General features: G+C 41.7%; 1 protein-coding gene across 1 annotated transcript; it reads left to right on the top strand.

Moving 5' to 3' along the window:
• Window positions 1-2,893: 2,893 nt before the first annotated feature.
• On the top strand, window positions 2,894-9,989 carry LOC121599300. Its single transcript, XM_041927008.1, has 4 exons — window positions 2,894-3,097; window positions 3,441-3,576; window positions 7,154-7,415; window positions 7,679-9,989. Exons 1-4 carry the CDS (start codon window positions 2,923-2,925, stop codon window positions 8,024-8,026), a joined length of 921 nt encoding a protein of 306 aa, XP_041782942.1. The 5' UTR covers window positions 2,894-2,922; the 3' UTR covers window positions 8,027-9,989.
• The last annotated feature ends 9,767 nt before the right edge of the window (window positions 9,990-19,756 follow it).

Raw genomic sequence — 19,756 nt, 5'->3', positions numbered from 1 at the left:
TTCGTGTGGGACACTTTTGTAACGCCAGTGTCACGTCGGTTTGTCGGTGGTGTTATAGCAGCATTAAACGGTCAATCAAATGATTTATTTGCTGTATGAGACATGTAAAGCAAAGAATCAATCTTTTTTTTAATTGAGAGCTACAGTTGATTCTCTCTTAGCTGTAGTCCCTTCAAGATGAATTGTTTATTTAAGATGAACACTCCTGTCATTTTCAAGATGAATGTCTCTCTGAGGCGAATATTCACTAGCTTGCCGATGCAATTTGACAGCCTAAATTCTCAAAGATGAATTTTGAAAGATGGTTCACTAAATATTGGTCCAATTGGAATTTGGTGCAATTGGAACGACGAAAATAGGTTCGTCGCTACCGAAATACATGAAAGAACAGGTCGAGACGTTTAGAACAAATTGACAGAATGCCATGGGCAAATTTGAAAAGTTAAATTAAACATTTTTTATTACTATGAAGCGAATGGCAGTGTTTTTTGGTGTTTTGGGTTGAATTTTTGGTGCTGATTGCAAACATTCTGTGTGCTATAGCTGATTTTATTCAAAGATCTCTTTTATCATTCGTCACCGGGGTATAAGCAAAGGACGATATGCATATTGTTCCAGTGTTTAATTGAAAGTAAATAGAAATGAAAATAGTATCAATGTTTCTGTATACAGTAAATATGTCCATATTTCCCTGTTAATTATTAGCCGTTTGTGTTTGTAAACACTTTTTCATCAAACTGTCAAAAGCAAGCTGAAAATAGTAACCTAGCAATGGTCTTTGCATCGACCTGTTCTCATATTAGGCAAGATGTTCTTCCTACTTGATTGTTGGGAAGATTTTTATACCAGATAGCACACGAAAAACATGAACTGTGCGACCCGACCACATTCATTTTTATCGTGGGAAATCCGCGAGGTTTTGAACTGCGGCTTTTCAGCAGATTGGTGTATACGTGCATATAACTATCCTGAAAACCTTGGAGTGGTTTACCCATATTCTGAATTTTTGGCAGTGAACAACTAAACTGTCAGAAAAAGCACCATTCACTCTTAAAATAATAATATATTACACAAGATTTTTTTTGTAACTTCGGCAACACAAATCCACAGCCCGCAAACTCCAACGTGCTGTGGACCATAATTTTAAAATGAACATTATTGCTAGACCACCAATGAACTGCAACATTGTCCTGAGTTTAAAAAAAAATAAATAAAACAAAACCAAAATGTCCCGTTCACTTTAAAGCCAACAACGGATTATGCAAATGGCATGCAAATGCCTTGAACCGTGGAAAATTCATCGAAAATCAAAACAAACCCCCAACCCCGCCGCGCCCCTCCGCTGCATCCACCAAAAACAAAACTTTAAAATTAAAATTCATGTCAGTCCAACACAATCGGGCGGGAGTGGTCGCGAGCCGGGCAAGTGTTGTCATCACCAAATTAACCCAACTCGTTTAACTCAGGGCCGTGACGTGAAAGCGCCGGCAACAGTTGCAACCCGTCGTCGCATGTAACGCAAGAGCAAAAGAAAACGAGAGGGTCTGAAAGAGAAAGGTTGAAAAAAAAACTTCATTTCAAAGCTCGTACCAAAGCAAGCCAGCGAGCAAACTGTCTTTCGCGCGAATACGCGCGCCTCCACGTACAACGGCTTTTTCTGTTGCCCGTGGTGGTCGTCATTTGACATTTCACGAGCGGAAAAGTGTTGGTCGTGCAGCGAGCGCTAGTTTTGACGGGTTGAGGGGAAGGTAGGGGAAAGCGGTACACAGTTGTAAGCACTATTGCCCCTGGGTGGAATGCTTCTTGCGCGCATTGCGTGAAACGAACGCCTTCAAACAGCGTCGTTCAAACAGCGTGGTGTGAACTTTAGCGAAAGCTCGTCCAGTGCGGTGTAGGGAAATGTCAACCTTCTCTCCTTCTCCTGGTGGGGTGGGAATGTTTTTGTGTGAGTGTGTTCGTGGCGGCGCTTGTCATCAAAATTAACGACAAGATGACAGAGCTGACAAAACAGCACAACTGGTGTAGACAAAACCGCCGCTCGAAGGAAAAGCCAGACGGGGGAAAACACGTCGAACAGCTTACATCATCATTTTCATGATAATGATCGTGACCATTATTGGCTTTCCGACCGAACGAACCAACGCCCGTGTGCACGCGCTGCCCGCCGCTCGAAACGTTCGGTTGGACGGATAGAATCTTCCGTCCACTTTCTCCCCGCCATCCAATTGGAAAACGTTGATGATGGCGAGTTGATTGTAAATAGTGAACTGGCTGCAAAAGGAAATAAAAGCACGCCGCACGGCATGAACGTGCTTTCGGAGTCGATTTCCCCGCCGTCTTCTTTTCCCATTTATTTACGTGAAAATTTGTAGCTGTGGTCCGGTGGGTTTGGTTCCGATTTTATCCCGCGGCAGCGGCTACACCAGCGTCCGCCAAATGGTGAAGTGAAGCAGTTAAAAGGATACAAACTCGAATATAGCTTCCTACTCACATACACACACACACACACACACAAGACACACCCATAAAGACTAGTACCTTTAGATGAAAAGGATTATAAAATATTCATCCACTTCAACTCGTCGAACGCGTAAAGATGGAACTTGTTACGACTCTTTGCCTCACTTTCTCTGCTTCTCACTGAAAAGAGCAAAGCAGAAAACAGACGGATGTTTTGCTTGTAATTTGGCTCTTTGCCATTAGCGGTACGACCTACCAGGACGGTCCTACCGCCCGCCCGGCTCGGCGTCGCTCGCTGAAAGGTCTTTCGTTTCCGATTTTTACTACTCGCACACTGTCTGAGTGAACAACCGATCCAAAACGATACACAGTGCTTGCCATTTCTAATCAATTTCATCTCATCATTCCACCTTCTTTCTCTTTCCGCACAGAAAATCGAATCGTACGAGCGACGCGATCCGGATGCTGGAGCGCTGCATTCAGCTGGAACCGCTCTTTACCGCGGCTTACCTGGAGCTGGTGAAGCTGTACGGTGGGCAGCCGGCAGCTGCCGGTCGGCTGCTGGCCCGCGTCGTCCGCCTCAACCCGTACAATGCGGACCTGCGCCGGCAGTACGGCGACTGGCTGATGGAGCAAAGTACGTGTAAATTATTTATCCCTGTTCGGTCTGTCCCCCATCCAACGCGCTCGTTCGTTATTTGTTCGGCCCGTTCCGTACTGCTGTGGAGCCCATTTTTATTGACGGTATTTTTTCCTCCTTTTCCCTTTGTTGTGTGCTGTGCTGTGGATGGGACATGATCGATTGCATTAGCACACGACCGAAACCACCCATTCCTTCCCGCTTGGGGCTAGCCCCTTCGTTAGCCTTTCTTTGCTTTTTTTTATTCTTTCGCTTCGGTTTCTAATTTTTGTCTCCTTTTCTTTGTTGCATTTTCTCACTGTGTGTCTCTCTCTCTCTCCACCTCTTCACGCTGAGACAGACATGCTGCTGGAAGCGTTCAAACAATACCAGGAAGGGATCAAAATAATGGAAACTCATCAATTATCCGTGATTGGTGCCTGTCGCTGTCTACGCAAAATGGGACAACAGTCGCGATTACATCAAATGGTGCTGAGGTAAGTGTGATATGTTAACAGCCCGCACATCCCTTGCCTTGGGGAAACGGTTCACGAATGGGTTCGATGGTGCGATGAAGATATGCTTTCATTGCGAATGCTCGGCCCATGCCGGAACATTAATCAATTCGTTCCGGTCGGGTGGCGTTCTTTCCTCGAGCGGAATGTGTCGAGGGCGATCGTTCGATATGGATGGGGTGGGGCCCGGGTCGGGTCGAAGCTCGGTTAAATGGTACGATAATTTTGATTGTAAAACAAATCCCACAGCAAGATGCTAAACAGTGGGTGGTGCGGATTGCATCTCTACGGTGGGAAGGCCTTGTTTGAGCATTGCTAAATAGGCTGGAAACAAGATGCTGGGCTGGGGGCACGCGTGAATATGGTTGGGGTGATAGATATGTTGTACTGATAAGCCCCTTTGATAGAATACTACTTTAAATTTATTTATAGATCTGTGAGAAATACATAACTGCGGTTTAAAGATTTACTTTCAACTGTGATGTTTCAATTTCATGTTTCATGTTTCAAACATTCTGACTGAGGTCTCGAATTGATGTTTTGAATCGATTATATGTGCTTTCAGATCATTTGATTTCAACACTTAATGGTGAAATGCAGGGCTTTCCAGGGGTTCTCATAGTTTTGGGACACTTCCTTGACTCTTTTTTATGGTAAGTAATACCATTTGTTGGAAATTGGACTACATGGCACTCTTGTAGGACAGGACTCTTCTTCGAAATTCCAATTGGATTTGTCAAACAAGGGTGCTACAGAGTACAATTCTCGTTACATTAAGTTCATTCCACGGAAGAAGGAGCCGATTAAGTGTCTCATAGCTATGAAAACTCCTGAAAACCCCTGTAAAGGAGTTTTCAGATTCTACTGAACCATTCCAAAACTTTCCAACAAACATCGTTTTGGAAAAAAATTTGTTAGGCTCTTCAGCTAAACCTCAAGACTTAAGAGTTATCTAGGAATAATGATTCCAACAGATAATGTAAAATACCTTTCAATTGATTGGAATCAAACCTTCAAGGATGGTAGGAACATACACAAAAAAAGAACAAAACAAAACAAAAAACTGAACAAGGAAAATAATGTTGAAAGTCCAGCCATGATTGTGAGGTTTCAATAGGAAATAAAGTGTCAGTAGCTCAGTTGCATATTCTCTTTAACATATTTATACAATAGATTCTTGAAGATCTAACTGAAGCACACCACGAACCTTAAACATTTAGAGCTTTTTGGTAGTTGTTGCTTGTTATCTTGTCAAAGAAGACAAAAATCAAAAACCATCAATCGCTAATTGAACTCTTTTGAAAATAGTTCAATGGTGTATTAAAATGTATTTTAATAGAAATCAAAGCTCACGATAAAAAAAGATATATTTCGTTGATTCGACTTTGTTGATTGGAAAAACTGTCAAGATATGGTGTTAACGATGCTTTAGCTCAATGATTGTCAAGCTACCAGAAATTACAATATGCCGACAATTTTCAAGATTTTAATGCCTGTTTCCTATACTGATGACTGCTTGAGACTTCAGAATTCTCTGTATAGCTTCACTACTAACACTACACTACTTAGTTTGCACCAAATCGTTTGAGTGTCAACGTCTACAAATGCTCAGTGATTACGTTAACGAGAAGAAGATTTCCAATACTGGACAACTATAAAATCGCAGAAAATTTAGCTCCCAGAACTAACTCTGTGTGCAATTAGACAGCAGGTTAACGTTTCAAGATCATTACGAGCTCTGCATTTCTAAAACGAAACCGCTTATTAAGTTTCATTTTTCGTAATGGTAGAGCTTTCAAAGACCCGTTCAGCCTCAAATCATTGTATTATGCTATCGTGCATCAAATCGTTGAGTTTGCGAGTGCTTTATGGACTCCTACACCGCAGTACATTATAGCTAGAATAGAAACAATTCAAAGAATTGCCTGGATCCCACGATTGTACTTAACCCTCCTTACCGCCCTAGGTGCCTCTTTTTCGTACTGGAGTCTCTCCAATATAAACAAATGACGGCACAGTGTGTATTTTTATATCAAATACTTAGTGGATCTATTGACGCTTTGTCCATTCTTGATTATGTTAACTTTCGTACACCTAATCGAATCGACACCAAAGTCAAGATGGACAAAGTTTGGCTCAAATGACCCTAATTCAAAATTGATTAATTTTGACTATTCCTCTACAAATTGCGCTGTGATTAATAAATAAATAAATGATGACGATCAAACCTGAATAAGCTCCATAGAACCTCAGTTGTCTTTTCATCTCACTGCGTAAAATCAGAGCAAGCCAAAAAGAAGAATGCTTCCAAGAACCAGAAAACCTCTTTTGGCACAACATCATTGGCACTAAGTGCGAACTTTGCCGAGCTCGATATCATCCTAGTTATCATTCATACCGGATAATGATGCTTTCTTTTTCACAAAATTAATCAAAAACAGTAGAATGATCCAAACAGGATTCAGTTTGCACCAATCACCTGCATAGCTTGAAGCTGTTTTGAGATTAAATAACGAGGCACGTGGCTCTAAGTTGTGTTGAAAAGCCATAAAAAAGAATAAGTAAGCCCTCGTTCACAACACCCTTCACTACAGCATGATTGCACCGCTAGCGACCGTTCCTGCACCACACAATTGCAAACTTAATTTTAGTTACAGCATCAAGTAGCTCTCACAGCATAAAATAGAGTAAGCATGGCCCGCAGGGCAGGTGTAATTTATAATTCATTTTCTTCACTAGCGGAGATGACATTCTTGATCCCAGGGTGACACTACGATATTCTGCAAACGGCGCCGGCAACAACGACGCTGCTGGCGACGAGTCGACCGATCCAAAGCTTCCGCACGAGCTAGGCGGTTTTGCCTGTCGGATTCGCACTTCGTCGCATTTCCATTCCGGCTGCGTAACACACTGCTCTGCCGAACAGCCAGCCAGCCAGTCAGCCAGTGCCGAAATCCATTGGACGGGTTGGCACTGGTTTGGCGGTGGGCCGAAAAGCCGAGCCCGACAAGGTTTTTGAGAGGGGCAAAAAGGGATTTTCAGAAGTGGTTTTGTACTCTTGAGCCAGCGTTCCAAACCAGTGCCTCTGCATCTTACTGGGGGCGGGGGGGGGGGATGTAGATCCCGGGACAAAAGGGGTGGAATTTACGAGCCAACCGGTTTTTGTGCGGAAGCAGTGAAAATCCGGTTCCATTCAACTGAGCTTTCTATTCGTATTCCGGGCGGGCTGAACCTTCAGCAATAGCTACACAACGATAGAAGCTGAGTAAATGGTGGATTGGAGAAGAAAAGGGGAACGAAATAGAGTGTGCCATTGCTAACGGGTAGCTGATTTTATGCTTTACCACCCAGCGCCAGCTCCCTCGCCCACTGTGTTCCCTTCGCTTGCCTTCGTCAAACAAATAGAAATAAAAGCGTACGAAGTACGAAGATGGGAGAAACGAATCAACTCGTAACTGCAACCTACCCCATTGCACAATCTCCCCTAGCCCTCACAGCCTCTTTCTTTGCTCTTACTAACCGAAAATGCGATCCGCGTGCGTCTATAAATCTTTTTCAGATGGCAATTTATAGTTCGCTTATCGAACGGCGGCATTCCGATACAGAACGATATCTATCTCCGTGATTGGAGCATAAAGCACGAGCTTCGCAACCGGGCGATGATATACGACAGTGGCAGTAGTAGTAGTGGAAGCAGCGGTGGAAGTGGCAGCACCAGCAGCAGCAGCAGCAGCAGCACTAACACCGGCACCGGCAGCACTATTGTGAATGGCGACAGTGGGCCCACCACGAGGGAAGACACCGGAAGCATAAAAGATTGCGTAAGTGATTTTCTCGGACCGAATGAAGCAGGAAGTAGGAGCGACCGGCGTAGAGGCGTGATTTTGATGGATTCTGTACGATTGCTGGCGTGTTTGTTTCGTCGCGTTGCGTTGCAACTTTACTTCGGATGGAGACGCCTGGTGTTTTGTGTGCTCTTCCCATGAACAACCAGGCGTCTCCATTAGAAATGTATTTTTGATTGTGAAATAAAAAAAAGTATTTCAAATCAGTTTTTTTTTCTTGTTTCACTATTTTTTCACAGTCCAAAATAAACTGCAGAAAGCAGACGGACCCACGGCCCCCGGCGGAACCGGCCGAAATAAGCATACGAATACTGCGCACGCCACACTGCAACCGGTCGGAGCACATTCCCAGCTCGCTGAAGGCCTGCAAACTGGCAGCAGCATCGGCGTCTCCCACCGCTGCCCACAGTGCGGCACCGGAACCGCCATCCACCCACAACGGTAAGGGCAGTGGGAAAACGAAAAAATGGTCCAAATCACGGCACAAACCGAAACGGCAGCAGCCCTCCGGTACGACCGCCCTCGATCCGAACGGTGCCCCGCTAGCTGCCCCGCTGCTCGTGTCCAACCTGCTCGACAAGCTGTAACGGACCGTTTGGGCGGTGGATGAAGGGGAGAAATGCAAAGCGGCCCACGGCGGGTCGAGCCTCGATGTACGATGATCGATAGTGATGATTTTATTTCCCCCGGCCTGGACGAGAGAAAGATGGGGCAAAACCAGGGGGATTGAACTGATTTCGACAAGCAATGGCACAAAATTCGCACACAGCAACAATGAAGATGTGCACCGTGAAGGGCATGATAAATCGTATTACATTACTGGCTCGTAACGAAGGCAGGGAGTTAGAGAGACACGGAAAGGAGAAAAAAAACATAACCCCACTCGCAGCAGTACTATCCCTCGGTCCCCGTAGCTATCAAATCCGAGACAGCAACAGTATTGTCGGCGATATTTAGTTGGCTGCAAGTTGTAAGTAGTCTAACCTTCTAACACGCCTGTGCTTAATGCCGCTCGCGTAGCAGCTGTACATTTTCGGTAGCACTTCGGTGGCGGACGGGAAAGCGAACGATTGAAAGCAACAGCAACAAAAAACACCCCGTATATCCTCTCTGTGTATGTGTATATAATCGCACCGCCCAACCAACTACTGCAAGAGGTAAGTGAGTGAGATGCTAGTGATTAGTAGAGCAGACAGCAGAAGCAAAATAACGAAACAAAACCACACGAAGCGTACAATCGTGTGGAAGCGATAGCGAAACCGAGCTGCATAGCAGTGGGAAGGCAATAGGACGACGACGTTGATTTTGAACGGTGGCAGCTCCTGTGTTGCCAGCTCACCCCGTTTGTCGGTGCAGTGTAAAAAGCTTAGAAATAAGACTGTAGTGATGGCCAGAACCAGCACCAGGGGGAGAATGGGAGGGAAAAAATTCTATACAAAGTGTATTTGGCTGGAATGGCTTCTTTTTGATATGTGTCTCTCTAACAAGCTCAAATGGTTTCGAACGGTGTGGGATGAGCGACTGAGTGAATTGCATTACGGATAGCGTCAAAAAGTCTCACAAATGCGTTGTTTTTTTTTTTACAATTTGACAGCCAAAGAGCTTCGTTTTGACAGTAGGGTTATGTTTAATTCAACATTTTATTTGCATGACTAAGTCTCAAAATTAACGAACTGTAAATAAACCACTCAAACCTTTCATGCAAACGTTCTGTTCAGCAGCGCAGAAAAGGTGTCAACCTATCTGGCTGTCATTTATTTATTTTTTGTTTAATGCTTTGCTGTGTGCCTGCATCACAGCAAACCGTGCAAAAGGGAATAACGAATTTAAAAAAAACGAACGCGTCGCCTGAAGCAACCGCACCCACACTGCAACGAACCGCAATAAAGACCAGCCAAGAGATTTATGCAAAACAAACAAAACAAAAAGCGAACCAAACAATGGCCAAATCATACGCTAGCTATCCCATATTTTCCGTTTCAGAGCTTGATTGAGGGCGGGTGCGAGCTTTTAGGATGTTAGTGCAGCGAGCAGTGAAACAGGTTGAAATCAATTAAAACGTGACTCAAGTATAGGGTGTAGAAGTGACGCGCGAAAAGCACTGTGGGAAAGTAATGAGCATGAAAGAGACAACAATGCGAAAAAAACAACGCACACTGCAATCTGTAACAACTACTGTAGCTGTAAATCGACTCTATTACTGGATGGACTCAATGAAGCGTAGGGAAGTGATGTGTAAATGAAGATAAAACATAATAAAAAACACCCAAGGCCCATCAGGCAATACGGATGCTTTGATGAGGGACGTTTTTGAAAGCGCAAATAATGAACAAAAGCGTCCCCATTTCCTAAAAGCCACCATGGAGTATCGAACAGAATTGGGAATTGATTGGCAACTGTGAAATTGAACAGAGGAAAAACGCAATGAGGGTATAAACATGAAGTAAAAAAAAAGTGGTGACAACACATGGTATGGGAAACAATATTGTAAAACCGCTAACGCGATCAAACGATCAATAATAAAACAGCATTTTTAAATAAAATTTTCACAAAAATCATAAACCCCCTTTTATGTGTTTTTTTTTGTTTAGGAAGGACTCGTTCGAGTGCTCGTTTTGTAGTAGGTTTATTGTCAATTGTTTTTTCCCCTTTTTTATTGCAATTTTACATTGACAGCATGAAAATAAAAAAAAACCAGAAAGAAAAAAACAATCATCGTTGATTTCCTGCGGCGCACTGTCACGGTTTATGTGCATTTTTGTATTGTCATTTCACCAGCTGCACTGTACTGATTGACGAATACACTTTATCGACAGCCTGGTTCGTGGGAAACAAAAACCATCAAGTGACTGTGTGCTGCAGTAAGAGCAATTGAAATAGCTCCAACCAGCGGTCATCTGTACGATGAAGTGCAATCGGGCATGCGGGATATAATTGGAACGTGGTGAAGTATGATTTTCAGATCGGACCAAAATGTCAAGTATTTTTCTAGGAAGGGGTAAAGGATTTGATTATCAATTCTTGGTAGCTAAAGGTATAAATTCCAACATACAGCAGAGAAATGTCACATTTATTTGAAAGGTATGTCACTAACACGAACTCAGTTTCATATTTCGAGAAATTCATCAACATTTAAATGGATAAAGGACATATGTTGATGAAATATTGCCATAATTTTCACGAGACTGGGTGTAGATATGAAAGGTAAGTGTAAAAGGTATCAGTAAATCAAAAACTTAATCAAATCTATTTATATTTTGATATAAATTTTAGGCACACACAGCAATTGTAAATCAGTAAAAAATCATTAAGGCCGTCGGACACTGTCCGTACTCACTAGTGTAATTTCGATTTTCACTAGCGCATTTTGCGGCGGCTGGTGGAAGCTTTTTTTGGTCATCGAGGGAATAGTCACGCCGGATCTCAAAATTAAGTAGTTTTTCCATCGTTTTTTGTCATGAAAACGCGTGCAAGACACGTTCATCTACCTTTAAAAAAACTTTTCTCGTCTGAATTAAGTACAAAACATGGAAAAATAACATATTTCTGAAGCGGCAAATTGTTTGGCAAAATGCTTCGGTCAGTCGCCGCCAGATGCGCTAGTGAAAATCGAAATTACACTACGGAGTACGATCAGTGTAGCCCGGCCTTTAAGCTGCCGATTATCAGTATACAAATTGGGCTAAAATTACTTCATTATTTCCTACGCTGCACATGCACTGCAGAGTATGGTTTGTCGAATAGAGGAATCAGCCACTCGATTGAAACTGGAAGTGTATCGGTTCCAGACCAAGACCATCAAAATTCGATCCTAAACATGTACAGGTGTAGTTCCAGTAATGCAATAAAAGCGGAAGCTATTTCAGGAGCGGTATGAGTTCATTATCCGAGATCTGTATTGATACATGATTGGTTCCAGGACCGGTAGAGGTTCCTGATCAGATACAGAACTGGTAGAGGTTCCTGTTCAGTTTCAGGACCAGAATGTGTTCATGATCATTTCTAGGACCGGTATGGTTTCATGATAGCTTCCAGGACCAGGATGAGTTCTGTATCAGTACCAGGACTTTTTTGGGCTCATGATCGATTCCACGATCGGTTTTGGTACACTGTCGCGACCAGCTAGAGCTCATGATCAGTTTCTGTACTAGTTTAAGAACTGTGTCGATTCCAATGCTTTCTATTACGACAATTCATTTCGATGTTTTTGTTTTTTTTTTTAATGTATGTATTCATTTGTAGTTCATTTTAAAGTTTAATGTATTCATTTGTATCGATTTGTATCAACATTCGTTTTTGCTTCATATCTTGGATTGAAAAGTGAAGACTACATTTTAAATTTTCATTTCTAGCAGTTCTTACCTTTTATGGCATAGCGTCCGTGATTTAACAATGAAAATCGAACATTTTAAAATATCTTGTCAGGAACAAAGTGTTTCACAGCATCATTTTATGAATAACGTAACCACATATAATTCATTACTTTTGCATCAAACAAATAATACTTTTAAAGATTATTTCAAAAAAATGAATGTATATACAGTTTACTGATGTTAAATACATGTTGTTTAATCGATTAAACAACTCTTGCTTTATTATATCCTTTTTTTTCGACCTTACTGTATATTAAAATGTAGCAAAAGCTCATATTTCTTCAACCTCATGTCTGTTCCATTAGTAAGCGTTCCATCCTCACGTGCACGGTTCGGACTAACGATTCACTGTAGACAGCCGTGTCCAGCTGCAAAGTCCATAACTCAATCATACCGCGTAATGACTACCTTCTCCCTTTCCCCCTTCACTGCCCAAAAAAACCAACGCCACGAAGAATAAACAACACACCAAACGGTTCCCTCCGCTCGAAATATGAGCGAATATAATGAGCTTGCGGTACGTGACTTTCACCCAAATGGTGACAAATTAGAGCGAGAGACAACCGCCCGAGTCCCAGTGTCTTGCCTCCAGCACACGCAACGATGTGTTGTGAAAACTTTATATAAACTAACGCTGGGCAGAGATGGGCAAAGCGCTAAAAGAGCTCTGTGTGTGTGTGTGTGTGTGTGTGTGTGTGTGTGTGTGTGTGTGTGTGTGTGTGTGTGTGTGTGTGTGTGTGTGTGTGTGTGTGTGTGTGTGTGTGTGTGTGTGTGTGTGTGTGTGTGTGTGTGTGTGTGTGGCTGTGCACGGAAGCGTCGCTGAAGAAATGATGATAAGAACGGCACCACGGAGCGAAAGCGTGTACCGAAAATATTGAGCAAGTGTGTCCCGGGACTTCATCGGTGTGTGTGTGTGTGTGTGTGTTACGGAATGATGTGAAAAAAGAGGGAGAATGGAAAACTATCTCGTACTGCTGCCGGTGAAGATAACTAACACTATCCGCAAGCCCAGCTCTGTATGCTGGCGTTGTGCAATCAGGATGAACCGACCAAGGCAAGTTTCCCCGGCGAACGAATGGTGAACGAAACCAGTGTCCGGGCTTCCGGACGGATGTGTACACGGGAGTGCGCTCCTGGCCCGATTCCCTCTACTTCCCCACCCATTCATCCTTTTTAAATCCTCCCAAAACCCCTTGCCCCACTGCGACGAAGGTCTTTTCACAAAACACACCCGAAACAGTTATGAAACAATCTAAAACAACTCGTAAAACCACCCGAATTTTCATGCACCCTTTCCCCCCTGTGCATAATGTTTCACCCGAAGGGAAAGTTCGCCAGTTTTTTTTTTGTTTTGTTATTGCCGCCCCTCGGTTCTTCCTGCTCAGTCACAACACGCTGGCTCTTCCGGGACACGCTTACGGGTTGTGGGAGAGAGCTTCCAGAAAATTGTCTTCTGCCATCAGCACCATCTGCGCTGGCACTTGTACACTTGATGCTGGACAGCTTTTTTCGGGAAGCGACGATCCGTTAGAGGACATCCGAGCTTTCCTTCCCCTTGCTCTTACGCTCCCTCCCAACCCTCCCTTTTGAAGCGATCGGGATCCAGTTTCCGGAGATGAAAGCGATAGAGCACACGGGCATTTGTTTGTCCAGTCGTGCTAAGCTTTCCGGTGCCGAGGTGTTCTTTTTCTTTCATCACGTGACAGCGAGAAGGAGTGTGAGTGGGAGTGGGATAAAAAGCGAGTGCAGAGAGTAGTGAAACGGAACGGGGCAAAAAGTGCTTCAAACCGAATTTTAATAATTTTTAATTTTCTTCTCAGCCATTTCGGTACTTGTCCAGGCTGTCCTTTTTTATCTTCCTTTTTGTACACTTGTATCGTTGCTGCCATCTTGTTTTGTGTATGTATGTGTGTGTGTTATTGTTTTTTCTCATACTATGCTACCGATACGACACTGAGTGTGGTGTGATGTTGACAACTCATTTCATTTATGGTTGTTGTTTCTGTTTTGCTGTCCCGCACACTGTTGACAGCAAAAGGTAATTGGTGTTGCGCGGGGTTGCACAGGGAAGCAGTTGAGTTTTTAGTTTTGGAACTGTGGATAGCAGCATGGATAATGTTTGCGTTTATTTTTGTTTACGGTGGGAGCGCGAAGGTGTAAGGGTGGAGTACCGTTTGCTAATGGAATGCAAGGTCATTTTAATATGGTATCTCCAGTGGGTAGTTATTGCTATTTTATAAGTCAAAGTATTTAGGCGATTTAATCACACATTTTGCACAAATCAGGCATTTCATTTAATTTATTTTAAGTTTATTTAATAATTGAATATATTTTAGTACCTTGAAAGCAGGAACAATGGATTAAAACAATTGTTTTCCTTTTTTGTTTGAGTTTTTAAAAAGTTACGATACTTATACTTTTCAGATTCATACTACGGTCAGTTTCGAATACAACACATTCTTCAAGTTTGAATTGATTTGGTACATACCCGTACTACGTTTATTTTGTATATTAGAGTATATGATATATATTAGATTAAATGTACCTATAGTGGTGAAATTTGAATTGGCACCTATGTGTTTCAATGCGTTTAAAGTTTCAATAATGTTTATCGTTTTTGTTTCTTTCCCAAGAGACTGCAAAGTCTACTCGAAATTGATCAAATTAGGTTTTAAATCTACAGGGTTTCTTTAGCCAGCTCAACATCGGAAACGAATAATACAATCCCGTAAAAAACATTTCAACAAAAAAATGGAATCTCGAATGATCTGTCATTGGTTGCTCGGTATACGAACGACATTCATTTGACAATGTTTAAAAGAGATTTTACGGTTTGAAAGAAGCTTACAGTGTTGAGCTGGCTAGAGAAACACTGTAAGTTAATATACAATAAGACTGGCAAGGCAAATACAACATTCATATTTAATTGAGATTGGACGCATTTCGAACATTTATACTTCTCGTAAATACCACTGCCGTTGTTCCGGACTTGGTGCTAGGGTTAATTTATGCAAATTTAAACATTTGATCGTTAAAATTCATTTTATTTTCCCAAAAATTCTCATTGTTACCACTATACACAACAAATCTATGCAAAAATCCATATTTTACTGACTGCATCGATGTACCCATAATGGTGGTATGGTTCCTGTAGTTATCGATGTGTGTTCCAATTATGGTGGTTGTCAAAGAAGCTAAAAAAACTGTATTTAAATTGCACTAAACAAAGTTTTAAAGTTTATTTCATATGAATAGCAAGGATTATTGTCATAGTATTTAATTCGGTATTATTTAATTTACCGAAATTCATTATTTTCTTCGATGAAAATTTTACATGAAATCTCGATTACAGCACTGTATACAGACCGTAGTCAACCAATTCATGGAGAATAATGTTGGATTTGCAGTCAATTTTGCACTCAGTTTGAAATGCGATTTTTTTCCTGTCTTTGATCATGATCACATGATTTTTCTTTGTAGTTAAGTTATGCAAAATCAATTTGTTTGTTTTTGATGATTTTATGACAACACTCATTTAAAGACCTGTCTTCTGTCCTCATAATTCAACGTTGGTAAAAAAATACGACAAATTAAGAAAAAACGACAGCAGTTATTGTATATAACCCCTTTAAAACCAAATGGGTTCGATGGGTTCATTTTATCGAATGATCAAATATACAAATAAACAAAACCAGCAATTTCGTTTTGTATTAATTTACAGCGTTAAAAAGACACTAGTTTCTTGAGGAAATGCTAAAGATTTAGAAACAATGTTGCCACATTTCACACATTTATTGATGTTTGTTGTTAAGGTTACCGAAATGGTACGATTTCTCTTTTAAAATCCTTTATAAAAAAACTAAAGAACATTTAGTATCAATATAGCTTACAAACTTGCAAATAATAATATGGTACAGCGAACAGCGAACCTCAAAAGGTAAAATTTTGGAAAGAAAATAATTAATTTGTTTATTTGTTTATTTGTAAATGTTAAGTGATTGGCCATCATTGGCCTTATCACTGATCTTATAAACTAAACTTATAATAACATAAAGCATCACGGTACAATGTAACATCAGCACAAAATAAATAACACAGAGTATCACAGCAAGAAAAACAGGTTAACTTAGGGAATTCCAGTCAAAAGAGTCATAATGTGCATTAAATCTAAAAGCCATCGCAGTCAAAGGTTCATTATCGCTATATACACGTCTAGTTTGGTCAACTCTTAGTAGCCTAAAGTTTCTTAAAATACGAGCAGGTACGTGGAAATTAACTCTAGCTAAAAGGTCCGGTGAATCTATCTCTCCTAGGATGATTTTTTTCATAAACAAGATTTGCGCCGTTTCGCGACGAGTAGCGAGAGACTCGAGTCCAAAAATTAAACACCGGGCATGATAACTAGGTCTTGCTGCTACGTTACGCCAGGGTGTGAACCGTAAGACCAAACGGGTGAATTTTTTCTGCACTGACTCAATCTTATTCGACCATAACGACGACGATGGGCACCAAACTACTGAGGAGTATTCTAAGATGGATCTGACTAGTGATTTGTAGAGTGCGACAAGACAATGTGGGTCGGAGAATTCTCTCGACTGCCTGCGTATAAATCCTAGCATTCTGTTCGCTCTATCAATAATTTCGTTATGGTGCACATGAAAGTCAAGTTTACGGTCAAGGGTAACTCCTAAGTCTTTTACTGCACTGTGTCGTTGTAATTGTGTACCGGAGATGCAGTAGTTAAACACTATTGGACAATTAGAACGGTGAAACGACATGGACAAACATTTATCAACAGAAATTTGTAGGTCGTTGTTCAGACACCAGTCAGAAAAAGAGTCGATCGATGCTTGCAGGACAAGACAATCACCAAAACACCTCACAGGAAAAAAAAGTCTAAGATCGTCCGCATACAATAAACATTCAGATTCCCTTACTACAGTAGTAACGTCATTGAAAAATAGAGAAAACAGCAAAGGTCCAAGGTTACTACCCTGTGGCACGCCTGAACAACTCACGAATTCCCTAGATGTCATACATTCAACTTTCACGCGATATCGACGATTGGTGAGATAAGATTCGAACCACTCAACTAAAGGGGTAGAGAATCCAAGACGAGCAAGCTTCGCCAACAGCAAGCGATGATTCACCCGATCAAAGGCAGCCTTAAGGTCGGTATAGATGACATCCATCTGGGCTCCCGAAGCGAATGCAGCATGGCAGTGAGATACAAACTCCACCAAATTAGTGGTCACACTGCGGCGAGGGAAGAACCCGTGTTGGCGTGTTGATATCAGCGAGCGGCAACAGTTCAAGAGCGAGTTCTGGACGACGATTTCAAAAACCTTAGCACCTGCAGGCAAAGTAGTAATACCACGGTAGTTTTCCACTAAGCTCTTATCCCCCTTTTTATGCACAGGAAACATGTAGGACGATTTCCATGCTCCTGGAAACATACGCTGATTGAGCGAGAGTGTGAAGATACGAGCCAGAGGTCCGGCCAAAACTTCGCTACATTTGGCAAGAACTGCGGTCGGAAAACCATCAGGTCCAGGGTTGTAGGATGGTTTGACCTGCTTGAGCGCCTTTAGCACAGAATCTCTGGAGATGTTTATGTCACGCACATTAACATCGACAGCGTCGGAGGGCACGTTGTTGAGAGCAGCATCCAATGAGAAGCCAGGAGCTTCAGTGGCAAACGAACTCATGAAACGATCGGCAAATAAATTGCAGGTTTCCTCTTTGGTACACGAAGTTGTTCCATTAAAGGAAACTATAGCTGGCAAGGAGCTGTTTTTCCGTTTTGAGTCGACATACCTCCAAAATTTTTTCGGTTTTCTTCTTAAGCTGAACTGTATACGAATCAAAAAACGAGAGTGTAGTTGTCTATTATAGCTTCTATATACATTGTGTGCTGCGATGAACCGCAATCTCGATTGTTGTGTTCCACTGTTTTGGTAAAACCGATAGCAGGAAGATTTGTTTCGTTTTAAACGGCGTAATTGAGCATTACCCCACGGTGGACCCTGTCGTGGGCGTTTTATAGGGCAGCAGGCAGATAAATGTACCGTAAATTTCCGATTGAACATATCGAGTGCATGGTTTACGTCCGGGTTTCCATCAAGGAATGACCAGTCAGAGGATTGCAGTAGATCATTTAGAATCAAGAAGTTTGTGCGACTGTAGTCGAGCATGCCTGATTCTTGATGTGATGTTGTGTGATGTTCTGCTTTGGCTAAGCCGTTCGGCAGGCATAGCTCTATAGGCGGATGATAGCCATCAATAGCAACTATGGGGAAGGGTGTTATTGCCGGTGAAGAGCATTGTTGCAGGGTATCGTCGCATACAAAGATCAAATCGAGGTAGTTATTCGACGCATTATGAATTTTGTTAATCTGGTATAGTCCGTTGCTATTCATACAATCAAGAAGAAGGCGACAGTTGTCCGTGATCCTCGAGCATTCGTAGTCAACTTGGAGCATAAGTGGATTTGTTTCATCGGGTATCCAATTCAGGTTTGACAAATTGAAGTCCCCGAATAACAAACACATTTCATTAGCTTTACACGCTACGTCGTCAATAGTTGAACAGATTGTGTGAATAACCGACGTGTTATTTGTCATGTCAGGAGGAACATACATTGCGCCGATAATATACGTTTTCTTAATGCTGTAAATCTTTAACCAAAGTTGCTCGACAGTGTCTGATGTAGAACATAAGAGTACTCGCAAATGTGAGGCGACAGCTATGAGAACCCCACCACCTTTGGTTTTCCTACTATTTCTGTCATTACGGTCCTTTCTGAAGACGATATAATGGTCCGGAAACAACTGTGACGAGTTAATAGAGGAGTCCAACCATGTTTCAGTCAGGATAATGACGTCGTAATGAGTAGTAGAAACATAATCGAATACCTCATGACATTTAGTTTTTAGTCCTCTTACATTTTGATATAAAAATAACAAATCGTCAGTATTATTTAAGGAGGCAACCCCTGCAGGAATGACATGACCGTCGTGCGTTTGTGTGAGTGTAGGATCTGTACTGTAGCAATAGTGCTGCTGAAGTTGCGTAGTGTTGGGTTCACGATCGTTAAGTAGCCTGCACGAGATGCCGTTACTACAGACTGCTTCAGTGGTGGTAAAGTTGTTTGTTGTTGGAGGAACAATCATCAGGTGAGTGCGTAAATTATCAACAAAAGTTGTTTCGGCGTTATTTGGCTCATATGCGGTGTACAGCTGATTAGCGATTAATGTTCAAAAACTCAAAACAACAAAGGAAGATCATTATCACTTCTTGATGAATCACTCCTCCGATACTGCAAATATTATTTGAAATATTATCTAGCAGGTTCTAAGGACCACTAACTATTATAATGATTTAAGAACCAGTAATGTCAGACACATTGAAAACTGATTTCTTGTAAAACAAGATCCTAGAAATAGAGATGCCCCTTGCCATTTAGGAGCAATGTATGTGCTACATATAGAAAAGTGTACCTCGATTTCAACCATATTGAGTAGTCCGTCAATCCATGTTAAATTAAATGTACAGATGTTTTTTTAGATTTAGATGTTTAAATTTTAGAAAAGTTGGACGCTCTAAAATGTATGGTAAAAGATGCTCAGCACGTTGTACAGGTATGCTATTCGTAAATATTCTTACTATCTTTCAAAATCAGGCAAATCTTTTCGCAGAGCAGATTTAATGTTGCGGCGGGCAGAACTTTGCCGACCGCTGATATAGAACGTATTTTAGTGCAATGTAATCTTTATTATACCAGCACCACCCTACTATGGGGTGCAAGAATAAATCTTAAGCGTGATGTATTTTAGGAAAACCTGATATTGCATTAAAAAAGCATTGTCTGATTGTCAGTTCACCGCCGATGCCATTCTTATCGAACTTGTCAATCGCCTAAAAGTAATATCAGTTAAAACAAAT

Source organism: Anopheles merus, chromosome 3L (assembly GCF_017562075.2).
Source record: "Anopheles merus strain MAF chromosome 3L, AmerM5.1, whole genome shotgun sequence".
In the NCBI taxonomy this organism is placed as follows: domain Eukaryota; kingdom Metazoa; phylum Arthropoda; class Insecta; order Diptera; family Culicidae; genus Anopheles; species Anopheles merus.
This window is presented reverse-complemented; position numbering and strand designations above follow the sequence as displayed.

Coding starts and splice junctions, on each gene's coding strand:
- LOC121599300 (XM_041927008.1), top strand. CDS start 2,923: ATGCTGGAGCGCTGCATTCAGCTGGAACCGCTCTTTACCGCGGCTTAC. Junction 3,577..7,153: donor TTACATCAAATGGTGCTGAG/GTAAGTGTGATA, acceptor AATCTTTTTCAG/ATGGCAATTTATAGTTCGCT. Junction 7,416..7,678: donor CCGGAAGCATAAAAGATTGC/GTAAGTGATTTT, acceptor ATTTTTTCACAG/TCCAAAATAAACTGCAGAAA.